This window comes from Mustela erminea, chromosome 1, assembly GCF_009829155.1.
Source record: "Mustela erminea isolate mMusErm1 chromosome 1, mMusErm1.Pri, whole genome shotgun sequence".
Classification (NCBI taxonomy): Eukaryota; Metazoa; Chordata; class Mammalia; order Carnivora; family Mustelidae; genus Mustela; species Mustela erminea.
The window spans coordinates 53,549,467-53,563,774 of NC_045614.1; the positions used below are offsets into that span (position 1 = coordinate 53,549,467).

The 14,308-nt window shown below is 41.3% G+C and overlaps 1 protein-coding gene across 12 annotated transcripts in view; it reads right to left on the reverse strand.

Annotated features, from left to right (window-relative positions):
• Positions 1-14,308, reverse strand: part of TAMM41 (TAM41 mitochondrial translocator assembly and maintenance homolog) — a 62,097-nt gene that overhangs the window by 25,306 nt on the left and 22,483 nt on the right. For 10 of the 12 annotated variants that reach the window (XR_004281790.1, XM_032327465.1, XM_032327482.1 and 7 more), the window contains one exon: positions 8,542-8,687. Coding sequence is in view for 11 of the 12 variants with exons in the window: in XM_032327465.1 (XP_032183356.1) it covers positions 8,542-8,687 (146 nt within the window). In the remaining variant the exon portion in view is untranslated. Of the gene's footprint in view, positions 1-3,269; positions 3,510-8,534; positions 8,688-14,308 lie in introns of those variants that run through there. The other 2 variants (XM_032327518.1, XM_032327529.1) reach the window with 2 other exon arrangements.

A 14,308-nucleotide genomic window follows, 5' to 3' on the forward strand; every position in this document is an offset into this window, starting at 1 on the left:
GATTTTCTAGATATGACTTATTAATACTTAGTTTCACTTAGTCTACTACTTCTTTTCATATAACAAGAATTTGTTGAGTATTAATGTCTGGATTTTCCAGTTTTCTATAAAATTCATGCAAAGAAGAGCAAAGTTCTATTATCCAGTGGCTCCAGTAAAGGTTTTTTTAAAAAAAATTTCATATTTATCATTAAAATGATTCTAAATCCAAAGAATTTGTACTCTATTTAGATTTGTTTCAATAAATGATAGAAATGTGGATATTATGGGGCACCTGGGTGGCTCAGCGGGTTAAGCCTCTGCCTTCAGCTCAGGTCATGATCTCAGGGTCCTGGGATCAAGCCCCTGCATTGGGCTCTCTGCTCAGCAGGGAGCCTGTTCTCCCCCACCCTGCCTGCTGCTCTCTGCCTACTTGTGATCTCTGTCAAGTAAATAAATCTTTTTTTAAAAATGTGGCTATTATTGTAAAATATATTAGAAATAAACATTTATGGACTCATACATTGGGGCTAAGAATTGAGATTAGTAAAAAGGATCTTATATTTCTGTAAGGCTTTATCTATGAATTTCAGAGATACCAAAATGGCTTGAGTAATATCAAGAGTTAAAAAATAGTATTTGCCACTGCTTTCTCTTGAGGAAAAGAATGCACTGGAATTTTTGCTTGAAAGACAGAACATTAGGCGACATTTTCAAATAAATTGCTAAATTCTGTGTAATTATCCTCTTTGATTCTCATTAAAACATGGAAGTGAAAGCATTTAGTTAAATCGTGAGAGTCAGTAAATAAAGGAGAAGAATTTGAAAAAAAATCGTGGAAGTCAAACTGCATTTTAAAAGCAGATAAGAGGGGCGCCTGGGTGGCTCAGTGGGTTAAGCCGCTGCCTTCGGCTCAGGTCATGATCTCAGGGTCCTGGGATCGAGTCCCGCATCGGGCTCTCTGCTCAGCAGGGAGCCTGCTTCCTCCTCTCTCTCTCTCTGCCTGCCTCTCTGCCTACTTGTAATCTCTGTCTGTCAAATAAAATTAATAAAATCTTTAAAAATAAATAAATAAAAGCAGATAAGAAAAGGCCACACACTGTATGGTTCCATTTATACAAAGTGTCCAGAATAGACAAATTCATAGAGGCAGAAAACAGATTAGTGGTCACCTGTGGGGTGGGGAAGATAGAAACTACAAATGGATGTGGGATTTCTTTTTCAAGTGATGGAAATGTTGTAAAATTAGACTGTAGTGGTAGTTGCACAACTTTGTGAATATGTTAAAAAACACTGAATTTTATAGTATGTGAATTACATCTCAATAAAGCTGATGTTTTAAAAAAGCACATGTGGTCACAGGATACTGGATGCTGCATTATACCACACAGATCCTGGCTTAAGGGCCAAGGTATCCACTCTACTAGCTGCTGGGGAAGTTGGCTGACTCCCTCTCTTAGAGTCCCTCCCAGACTTGTCCTCAGCCAAAGGGAGGGCTTGGACCCAATGACTGGACAATGCAGTAGTACAAAGGCCTGGCCTCTTTGTCCCAAGACGGGACAACCAGGAAAGGCCACCTAGTTCCACAGTGCCATCGTAGGATCAGATGACGGCTTGTTTCAAATCCGCTCAATCCCGATCCTACACAATAGGTACCAGGAGTGGTCCTAATGCGCACACTCTGTGTTGGTATTTTAGAGCGGTCATACTAAGGAAGGCCAACTGGAAGCCTCTGAAGCTGCCATTTTACCTCTCATGCAAGACAGTGATTACAAAAACAACAACAAACACCATATCTCAGGAGGAACGGCAGAGTATCAGTGTTATCTGTATACCTAAAGGATACAGGGGTGTGATGCTTGATTTTGTGTCACTTGGCTAGACTATTGTGCTTAGTTGCTTGGTCAAACATTAGTCCAGATATTATTATAAGAGTACTTTTAAAGATATAATTAATATTTAAGTCAGCAGACTCTGAATAAAGCAGATTTCCCTCTATAATGCAGGAAGGCCTCATTTAATCAGCCAAAGGCCTTAAGAAAAAAGACTAAAGTCTCCAAGGAAGAAGGAATTCTACCTCTAGATTGCCCTCAAACTTAAAACTACAACATACTCTTCCCTGGGTCTCCAGCCTGCTGGCATGCTCTGTACATTTCAAACTCATTAGTCTCCACAATTTAATTCCTTAAAATAAATCTCTATATATATCCTATTGGCTCAGTTTCTTTGGAGAACTCTGACTAATACAAAGGCTAATGGTCTCCATCATACTTCCTTTAAGTCTGGCCTTCACAAAATCCAAATGTGTTCTGGAAGATTACAGCAGACTACCACAACTCAACCAAGTGGAAGTCCCAGTTCCATCTGCTGTGCCAGATGCAGTAAATCTATTAGAGCAAGTCAACAGAACTGCAGGTATCTGGATGGGGCCAAAACGAGGGAATGCACTCTTTTCCATCTTTATTTGTAAGGAGGATCAGAAGCAGCTAGCATTCAGGAGACAGACAATAGTATATCTATGTTTGCCTCAGGGCTCTGTTAACTCTCCCATTCTGTGTTGTAAGATCCCCCAAGGAAACCAGACTGTGTGGCCATTCCATGTAATCTTGGGCTGACCCACTTCATCAATGCTTTGCTGCTGCTGTTACCTGGTAAGCAACAGACACAAGTACACTGGAGTGCCTGGTAGATAAATGCACTCCAGGGGGTAGAAGATAAACCCTATGACGTTTCAGGAGTCTACCATATCAACGAAAAGTTTGGTGGCCAAGTGGTCTGATGCATGCTGGGACATCCTCTCCAAAGTAAAGATGAACTTTGTGCATCCTGTACCTCTTACTGCTAAGACTGAAGCATGATGCTTGATAAGCCTCTTCAGGTTTTGGAGGCAGCAGATTCCACACTTGACTGTAATGTTCAGACCCATTTATGAAGTGGTATAAAAGGATGCCAGTTGTGTGGGCTCAGAGCAGAAAAGAGCTCTACAACAGATCCAGGCAGCAGAGCAAGCAGGCCCTCACTTGGGCCATACACTCCATATACACTCCATAATGCTAAAGGTATCTTTGGTATAAAAAGAAGCCACAGGGGCACCTGGGTGGCTCAGTGGGTTAAGCCTCTGCCTTCGGCTCAGGTCGTGATCTCGGAGTCCTGGGATTGAGCCCCACATTGGGCTCTCTCTCAGCGGGGAGCTTGTTCCCCCCCACCCCCGCCCCCTGCCTACTTGTGATCTCTGTCTGTCAAATAAATAAATAAAAATCTTAAAAAAAAAAAAAGAAAAAAGAAAAAAGAAGTCACAGGAAGCTTGTGGTAGGCTCTCAGTAGGAGAATCACAATGTAGACTGCTAGGGTTCTGGAGATGGTCATGCTCTCTGGAGTGAAGAACAATACATCATTTGAAATCAGCTCCCAGATATGGGACCCTTCTAACTGTGGAGCAATAAAAGACCATGCATCAAGAACCATCCATCATGAACTGAGATCTCTCATATTCACCAACTGTTAAGTTCAGGCAGCTCAACAGTAATCCACTGTAAGACAGAAGAGGTACACCAGCATAAGTAAGGCCAAAGGGCACGAGTAAGCTGCACATGCAGGAAACCCAGGCCCCATACCATCGACTATGCACTGTTGCACCAGTGCACGCCATCCTATTTCTCCACTGTTTCATGCATATGGCTACATGGAGGTTCCCTTATGACTGGCATGTGGTGGATAAAGAATGAGTTTGCTCCAGGGATGACTTGGCTTGGTATGAACAAGCCAAAACTGATGCATTACAGCCTCACTCAGGGGCAGCCCTGAAAGACACTAATGAGGGGAAATCCTCCCAAATGGGTATGCTTCAGGTAGTGCACCTGGCCATCCACTTTACATGGACAAAGCAGCCCTGGGGAAGAATATACAAAGACCCATGGGAGTGAAGCATGTTTCACTGGTTGGCCAGACCTGAAAGGAAAAATACTGGAAGACTAAGGACAAAAAACTGGGGAGAAGGAACACCTGGGTGGCTCAGTGGGTTAAAGCCTCTGCTTTCGGCTCAGGTCATGATCCCAGGGTCCTGGGATCGAGCCCCACATCGGGCTCTCTGCTCTGCAGGGAGCCTGCTTCCTCCTCTCTCTCTGCCTGCCTCTCTTCCTACTTGTGATCTCTGTCTGCCAAATAAATAAAATCTTTAAAAAAAAAAAACTGGGGAGAAGAGGTATGTGGATGGACGTACAGGAGGCATGCACAAAGTGTGAAGATCTTTGTATTTTGCTAATGTCCACAAGAAAGTATCCTTCACAGAAGAATCAACAATAACCAAAAGAACAATTCAGCCAGTTAATTCCAAAAGCCTCTGGCACAATGGCTTATAAAAGGAGTAGCCATGGTGGCAGGGAACAAGGTTCTGCCTAGTCCAAGGCTGACTTAGCTACTGCTGTTGTTAAAGTCTATCCTGACAGCAACAGAAGCAACAGAAGCAACAGAAGCCAAAGCTGAGAACCTGATAATAAGACCATCTCTTGAGACTAACCAGCCACTTGGTGGACGTTAACTACATTGGACACCTTCCATCTGGGAAGGGGCAGTAATTCATCTTAACTGGAAGTTACACATGTTCTGAACATGGGTTTGCCCTTCCTGCCTACAGGACCTGGCCAATACCATGACAAGGCCTACAGGATGCCTGCTTCACCAACATGGTTGTACCATGGAACATCACTTATGGCACTCATTTTAGAGCAAAAGAGGTACAGAGTTACAGCAACGGGCACAGGACCATGCCTCCACTATAACTACCATATACTTCACCAAAGCTGCCAGACTGATAGAGCAGTTCCCAAAAAGAGGAAATCTGGGGCCCATACAGCAAAGAATTATCTAGCCCCAAATGCTAATAGTTCCATCATTAAAAAATCCTGACAGAGCAATGAAGAACAGGTGAGCCAGCAGCTTGGAGATGATACCCGGTGAGAATGGGGTGCAGTACACATCCTAAACATCCTAAATTAATGCCTGTTACAGAGTACCTCATTCCCAACCAGTAGAATGCATAGGTCTGGGAACCAAGGGATGGAAGAGGTAGCCTTGCTTCCCATTGTTCCCAGTGACCCACTCAGAAAATGTGTGCCTCCTATGCCTACGACTTCAAGACTTTAAACTTAAAGGTATGACTGCCACCCGCTCTCTTCAGATCCCATGCCAAAAGTCCAGCAGACACAGAAAGGAGTCACCACAGTGGCAGAAGTAATTGATCCTGATCATCTGAGGTAAAGCTGCTGGTGCACAACTCTCAGTACCCCTTGCCCAATTTTGATGGTAAAGGGAAAGGGCAGCAATCGTAGCCTGAAATGGGGAAGGTGACCGGGTCTCAGATGCCTTAGGGATGAGGGTCTGGGCCACCTCGTCTAGCCCAGCACAAGTGCTAGATAAGGGTGAGGGGAGTTTGGAATGTGTAGTACGGGAAGGAGCAGGGGGGTGTCAGTGACAACCTCAGTAGTGCCGGGAACTGTAATTTGGTCCATAAATCTTACTCTTGTAAGCTTCCCCAGGATAAGAGATAAATTAGGACTTAGATCATGCAGACTTTCACAGGCCATAGCGAGGAATGTGGAAATATCTTCAGGGTTAAAGAAAATTCCCAGCCCCTTTCCCTTGCTCAGTTTCCCAAAAGTTGGCAGCTAGGCAATCTTTTCTGATTCCAAACCAGGGAGTAGATGATGTCTCTGGAGAAATCCTACAGATTCTAACAGTAAGAGAAATAGAAACAATGTAGAGAAGAAGATAAAACTTCAAAAATTATAATGAAGACCACTAAAGGGGTGATAAAAGATAATGCCTTTGGAAAACAAAAACAGGATGCTATAAGAAAAAAAGAACAAAGGAAATTAAAAATTTAATAGTGGTGCTAGAAGATCAATTGGAAAAATTCTTCTGGAAAGGAGAACAAAAACCCCAAAGAAAAAGGAAGGAGAAAAGAAAAAAAAAATTAAAAAGATCAAACCAGGAGGTCTGACAACCAGCTAACAGAAATTCCAGAAAGAGCAAAGTAAGAAAATGGATATGAAGAAATTATTATAGAAGTAATAAAATTTCTTAGAATTGGAGCTCAAGAGTTTCCAGACTGAAAACACTCATGAAGTGCCAGAATAATAGTGAAAAACACATATACAAAGACAAATCATCATGAAATTTAAGACTGGAAAAAGGGAAAGGATCCTAAACACTATCTGAGAGCTAAAAAAGTTGTATCCAAAGGACAGGCAATCTGAAAGTCACTGGACTTTTTAACACAACACTTAGAAACTAGAAGAAGGATGCTGTGACTTAAAAAGTCTGAGGGAGAAATTATTTCCAACCTAGAATGTAATACGTACCCCAAACTATCAATCAGTGCAAGAGTAGAATGTGCAGAGGTACATGGTCTCAAAAAATTTAGCTTCCTTGCAACCTATGGTAGAGAGGTACTAAAAGGTATATTTCACCAAAATTAAAGCGTAATCATGAAAAAAGAAGACAAAAAATGCAGAAAACCAAAACCTAGGAAAGGAGAGAAGGCGGAAAGAACCCTCAGGGTGATAATGAAAAGATGCTCCAGGAGAAGAGCTGTGCCACAAGGCTAGAAAACAACCAGTCCAGAAAGAACAGGGCACACGGAGCTCCAGGAAGAAACACCCTCAAGAAAAACAAGAAACAGAAAATACCTGATGTGTTGGTCTATGATGAGAGAAGCTATACAGATCTGTAAGAGGGTATCAATTAGTGACAGGTATTAAAAAAATTAAGCAAATGAAGAAAATGAGACAATTATTAACTCCAAGAAAAACACATTTGCACAGGAAAGAAGATTTCATAGTAGTGTATCCCAGCAATGAAGAAAAAGTAAGTTTCACAATAATGTAAATAGAAAACATTAACTTAACCAAAAATTATGAAATAACTGTACGTGGAGCAAGAGGGAATGAGGTGGGAAGGGAAGTGTGTGCGTGTGAGTGTGTACCCGTGAGAGCATGTTGATGGGAGTGACAAAAGGGAGTAAAAAAATCTTCATCTTCCACAGAGGAGGACAAAAATAAAGTATAAAACAGAAAAAAAAATCAACAAATAACAGTGACATCATATTGTTTAGAAACATGGAGGTAAACATTGGACCGCTAAGGAGATGAAAGCAGTCACCTCTGGGAAGAAGCACTGTGAAGCCGGAAGGTGCCAAGTAGGGAACTGTTACTTTTTGTTATAAACCTTGAGATCCCATTTGGTTTTTAAACCATGTGCGTGCATTTTTTTGAGAAAAGTAAAAAGTTTAAAAAACTTGCAAAATTCTGGGCATTTCATGTTACTCTCTCTTTTTAAAAAAAATACTTCCTTTTTTTTTCAAGGTTCCCTTTCAGTTGTAAAAATTCCATTAATTCTATATTTAATATAATATTAGTTGCCCCTAGGGGAGCCTGGGTGGCTCAGTGGGTTAAGCCACTGCCTTCGGCTCAGGTCATGGTCTCAGGGTTCTGGGATTGAGTCCCACATCGGGCTCTCTGCTGGGCAGGGAGTCTGCTTCCCTCTCTCTCTCTCTGCCTACTTGTGGTCTCTGTCTGTCAAATAAATAAATAAAATATTAAAAAAAAAAATTAGTTGCCCCTATTATTTGGAAGAGGAAGAGCAGTGTTCTTTGTGCTAAACATAAAAAATAACTCTGTGGTTTCCAGAGTTTTAAAAAATCTTAAATTCAAATTACTTTACTCAAAGGAAGAGTTCTTTAATATTTACTTTCAAATATTTAATAATATAATTTTTGGGGGTGCCTCAATCGGTTAACGTCTGTCTTTGGCTTAGGTCATGATTCCAGAGTCCCAGAATCAAGCCCTGCATCAGGCTCCCTGCTCAGCAGGGACTCTGATTCTCCCTCTGCCCTTTGCCCAGCTTGTGCTCTCACTCTCAAATAAATAAATACCATCTTTAAAATATTTATATATATAATTTTTAAAGATATTCGGGAACAAAGTTTCATTTGATGTATCAAAAGGAAAGCCAAGATATAATAAACCCAAGGAGTGAGGAAAACAATAAGCATCAGAAAAATATATGTAAGTGAGAGCCCATTTACATAAAACCAAACCAAACAAACAAAGACCAAACTCATACATGTGTATATGTACAAATAAATACAAAAATGCACACAAAAAGAGATCTGGGAGAATATATGCTGAACTGTCAGTAAGGTTACGTCTGGGGAGGCAAGTGGGTTTGGGAATGAAGAATCTGAGAATTTATTTTCACTTGTTTTTGACTGGTAATCAGTACACATAGTAAGAATTTCAAATGGCAAAAAAGATATACATGGTAAAGACAGGTCCTTTCCCACATCAGCCCCTGTTCCCTTTCCCAAAGGTGGCCTCTTATTACTTGTCTCTTATGTTACCTTTGGCATTATTCCAAATACATGGACTAGTATGTTTACATATGAAACCTACTTTTTATAAACTGTAAATGTTATCACACTAATCATATTGCTCTAACCCTTCTTCCTCTTAAAATAGCTCTTGCCTTAGAAACAATATAAATTATTTCTCACATACAGTTTACCTCCAGTCTGCCGTGCTGGATCTTATACACCACTTGAGGATTCTCCTGTAGTATGCTGCCATAGAGCTCACGAAAGTGGGCTATGTTGGGCTTCACAATATTCAACACTTTTGTCTTATCCTCTCCAACCACCATCCGAAAGTCACCTGGTTAAAACAAATGGAAAGACAAATTTTCCATTGATAGTCCACATCCTGACCTACAAAACTACAGCCCCATATTCATCCTATGCTAGTTCAAGATGGTGGCATCCCACATTCAAATCATTTGCCTTTCCTCTTTAAAACTGTGACTAATACATTACCCAAGAAATGCAGGCACTTTTTCAGGGGCAAACAGAGCCTCTCAAATCATAAAGCCCTTTTTTCTGGTTAAAATGCAGTTACCTAAGTGCAAAAGGTAATCATCATTGAGAAGCTGATTTGTTTTTGTTTTTCCAATGCAAATGCACCTATACTTATAATCTTCCATCCTGTGAGCAAAATTCTGTGACTAATCATGGAGCTGATGGCTGTGTGTCACCTTGGATGTGTCCTTGCTACTGCTTACTTGGCTTGAACCTCTTTGGTGTGTTTGTGCAAGGGCTTTGAGGTACTTTATGAATATAAAGAACTTTATCTATCATATTTGATAAGGACAAGAGCAGCGAGCATTAAGAGTCCTAGCCACTGGATGGCTCAATGGGTTAAGCCTCTGCCTTCAGCTCAGATCATGGTCTCAGGGTCCTGGGATCAAGCCCTGCATCTGGCTCACTGCTCAGCAGGGAGCCTGCTTCCCCCCCTCCCCATCTCCTCTGCCTGCTTGTGATCTCTGTCTGTCAAATAAATAAATAAAATCTTAAAAAAAAAAAAAAAAAAGAAGTCCATATTCTTTAAAAAAAAAAAAAAAGATTCCTAGTAAGAGGTTTACATTTAAGATGAAATTCTTGAAAGCAGATACCATGTTTTACATCGCAAGTGGTGAGAAATGAGGAATGTTACACTTGCCTGTGGGATGAATTGAGCTGCAGAATAAACAGTTCTGAAAGACAAAGAGCCAATTCTGACACAAATTTGAGGTGCCCTGGCCTGCTTATGCCATTGACAGTTATCGGCAAGATGCAGAGGAAAAAAGATAAGGAAATGTGAAAACTTGAGGGAAGCCCTACTGGGCTAATCCATGTTCAAACAGGCTGGGTGCATGTGAGGGCTTCCCAGGTGAAGGCTGGTAAGAACACGGTAATGAAACCTTCCTGACAGGTAGAAAGTCATCTGGGAAAACAGTGAGGTAGTAAGAGTAGGCAGGTACCCCGGGTGCTAACAAATTCCGAGGCATCAGGTGACAGTGTAATTCATCATCTGAACAGGTCGCTTTTGAGGGTGAAGTGGGCGTGATGGATAATCATACCAGGATAAGTAAAAACTGGGCAAACCCAAACATATGGTTACCCTTGCCAATTCATTTTCTCGGGGGGTGGGGTGGGCAGGAGAGGAGGGAATAATTGAAATTATTATGTGTCACAACAGATATTACTAGACCAAACTATCGCTTTGTTCTAGAAAAAATACTGATACCCAATACTATGTACTTCAGTAAGGAATAAAGTATGGTGGGTTTTAAAGGTTCAGAGGACCAACTTAAAGCACAATTTCGTGGAAAGCAGCTGCGGACTACAAGCTTTAGGAAAACAAACATAAAAACAGCCTCTGCAATCCAACATTTGTGACATGAGGTCTGTTCAGGGCAGTGAGCAGAAGAGAGTTCCAGTTGTAACAAGCTGCCCCAATATGGGCAAACTTTTCACTATCATTTTATTTTAAAGAAGATTTTATTTATTTGAGAGAGAACGTGAGACAGAGAGAAATCAGAGCAGGCAGGAAGGGTAGAGGGAGAAGCAGACTCCCTGCTGAGCAGCGAGCCTGATGTGGGGCTCAATCCCCAGACCCAGGGAGCATGCCCTGAGCCAAAGGCAGATGCTTAACTTCTGAGCCACCCAGGCATCTCTTTTCACTACATTTTGAAGGGGAAGAGTTACACAGTTAAATCCTGGGGTAGTGAGGGTGTAGAGAAATTGGTCCTTTCACAAAATACCATTGAGATCCTAAACTGGTAAAATCCTTTGGAAAGCAGTGGATGAAACAACTCCATCTCTATAGAGCAATCCTAAAGGAACAGACCCAGAGTTCCGGAGGTAATGTTTGCTGAGCACCTGGTAAGAGCCAGGCACTGATGCAAGTGCTTTGCTGTATTCCTTCATTTAATCCACACATCCCTGTCCTCTCAGATAGATACCTATTCTATCCCCATTTAGTATCAGGGCAACAAAGACAGAGATGAAGCCACAGGCCCGAGACTTCCCAGTAAGTAAAAGAATACACTGCATATATACAACTGTTCTTGAGGCCCTATTTATAATACTGAAACATTGGAAGCAGCCCAAATGTCCAACAACAGGGGAATGGATAAGTTCCAATGGTACTGCCATATCCTACCACAAAACAGTGTGCAACCATTAAACATTATAATAACCATACATAGCAAGATGGAAAGTGATCATATAATAGTAAGAAACTAAGAAAACAAAAGTACAACAAGAAAACAACTTGGTACAAAAAGAGGAAAAACGAGACAAAAAGATGACATAAAAATGTTTTTACTCTAAAAAGTACACATTTATTGTGGCTTTTTGGGGGCGTGCACGCTTTATACTGTTAACTTATTTAGTCCTGGCAAAGCCTCCTAAAGAAGGCGATAAGTATTCCCAATTTTATAGATGAGGAGATTGACGTGCAAAGGTACAGCCACCTCTTGGTATCAGGGCAGTGACATTTTAGGTGACTAGTACAACTGTACTTTGCAGTTTTCCTCCATTTCTCTCACTTCCATAATGCTGGCATATTACTTCTAGCATTTTTAAATAGATGCATGGGGTGCAAAGATGTGCTAACTTGGCAAATGTGCATGAAAAGGCAGCTGGGTTAACTTTCAATGTGTAAATCCTTAGGCTTTTATTTAGAGCCTATAAATGGATTCTATCAATCTTGGAAGGGAAAAAATGTCACCCAACTCTGAAACCAATGTGGCTGGCTCTGAAGTGAAAGATCAGTTCCGATCACCGTTGAATTCTAAACAGGTGTGTCTTTTTTTTTTTTCTTGTACATTCAACAAGGAATTCTTACATTTTAGATAGTAACTTTCTAAGAGTGGCTGTATTTTACCAAAATATAAAACAAACTAATCCAAAGTCTACCATAAAGAGCATCTGCATGTCATGATTAAAGGGCCTGGAAAATACTCTGGACTCTATGAGAACAAGGACTGGGGTGTATTCATCCCTGTATCTCCATCTCCTTGTGCACTGTCTGGCACATGGAAGGCACATCAATAAACGTCTGCTGAATTGAATTTCTCCAACTGCTGTGCAGCAGAACTAGCTCAGCCACAGGGAACAGCAAGCAAATGGGCTTACTACCCATTTCTTCTGAACAAAATGAATAAAATTGTGGGCACAGCATGGCCCAGCATTTTGATCGTAAGAATCCATTTTTCTTACCTCAAGAGATGTTTGCAACAAAACACAGGGATTGAGAAAAACCGACTGCTGACTTTTATTTTATACCTCTACTGGTAAGTTTAACTCTTGACTGCTCAAGCCAGAAAACTGCCAGTCTAATAACAATGGGTAACCAAAAGGATGATTTCTCTTCAACTTTGAAATGAAATAAACCCAGAGGCTTGTAAAGCATCTGTAGTCGGCCTGCTCTGTGATTCCAGCATGCTACCAATGGCCAGGGGCCTTATTATGAACGTAGGGACGTAAGGGGCTGCACTGCCCGGTGGAAAGACCCTGACTTTCAAGTCTGGCAGTGTTCTAGGGTGACTGGAGATTAACCCTTCTGAGTCAGTTTTCTTATCTGTAAAATGGCTGTAACCATCACACTGACCTCACTAGGTTATTTATTATTATTATTTTTCAAAGATTTTATTTATTTATTTGACAGACAGAGATCACATTAGGCAGAGAGGCAGAGAGAGAGAGAAGGAAGCAGGCTCCCTACTGAGCAGAGAGCCCGAAGCGGGCTAGATCCAAGGACCCTAAGAATCATGACCTGAGCTGAAGGCAGAGGCTTTAACCCACGAGCCACCCAGGCACCCCTATTTTTTATTATTTTATTTTTTAAAAAGATTTTATTTATTTATTTAGCAGAGAGAGAGACAGTGAGAGAGAGAACGTAAGCAGGGAAAGTGGGAGAGGGAGAAGCATGCTCCCTACCGAGCAGAGAGCCTAATATGGGGCTCGAATCCCAGGACCCTGGGATTATGACCTGGGCCAAAGGTAGACACGTAACAACTGAGCCACCCAGGTGCCCAGGTTATTTTTAGATTTAAATGAGTTAAGGCAGTAGCAAATGCTTTGTAAGTAGTAAAGCAGATAGTACTGTTGCTATGATATGCATATGGGATGTGGAAAGGACAGCAGGGTAGAGGAAGCCCTAAGTCTTTGAAAATAAAAACTGGCTAACTTTTTCCCTCTTAAACTCTTTGCAATACTGCTGTTATTTCAGTTCAGTAAATATCTGGGTGGCTAGTAAGTACTAGGAGCTGTACCAGATATTGGAGATATAAAGATCTTTGCCCTACCTGAGGCAGGAAGTGCTATGAAAACAGGTCTTTTGGGGCGCCTGGGTGGCTCAGTGGGTTAAAGCCTCTGCTTTCGGCTCAGGTCATGATCCCAGGGTCCTGGGATCGAGCCCCACATCGGGCTCTCTGCTCAGCAGGGAGCCTGCTTCCTCCTCTCTCTCTGCCTCTCTGCCTACTTGTGATCTCTGTCTGTCAAATAAATAAAATCTTAAAAAAACGAACAAACAAAAAAAACAGGTCTTTTCAGTGTGGATTACAGAAGTGGGGATTTCTTATGTGGTAGTGTTTAAGAACAGTAGCCCAAACTGGATGTTGATATGGCTGAATAATAGTCATTTAAAAAAATATTTACTTATTTGAGAGAGAGAGAGAGAAGGTGCACACACATGCCAGGGGGAAGGGGCAGTGGGACAGAAACTCAAGCCGACTCCATGCTGAGCTCAGAGCCTGATGTGGATCTCACAATCCCAAGGTCATGACCTGAGCCAAAATCAGAAGTCAGATGCTCAACCAACTGAGACTTCTAGGGGCCCCAAATAATATTCATTTTTAAAAAGATTTTACTCATTTATTTGAGAAAGAGAAAGCATGAGCAGGGGAAGGGACAGAAGACAGAAGGAGAGGGAGAAGCAGACCCCTTGCTGAACAGGAAGCCTGACGTGGGATTCAGTCCCAGGACCCTGAGATCATGACTTGAGCCAAAGGCAGATGCTTAACCAACTGAGCCACCCAGGTGGCCCCAATATTCATTTTATAACAGGTTATTTTTTAAAGATATAATTTATATACCACACAATTCAACCATGTAAAATATATAATTCAATTTTTTAAAGTATTTTTAGTATATATTAAAGGGTTATTCAACCATCTAATTTTAGAACATTTCGGCCTCCCAAAAAGAAACCCTGTACCCATTAGCAGCCACTCTCTGTCTCCCTCCATCCTTCCATTCCCAGTCCTAGACAAAGACTAATCTACTTGCCTTTAGATTTCCTTATTCTGGACATTTTATATAAATGGAATTGTACAATAAGTGGTCTTTTATGACTTAGCATTATGTTTTCAAAGTTCACCACGTTGTAGCATGTATCAATATTCATTCCTGTTTATGGCTAAATAATATTCCATTGGATGGATGTACCACATT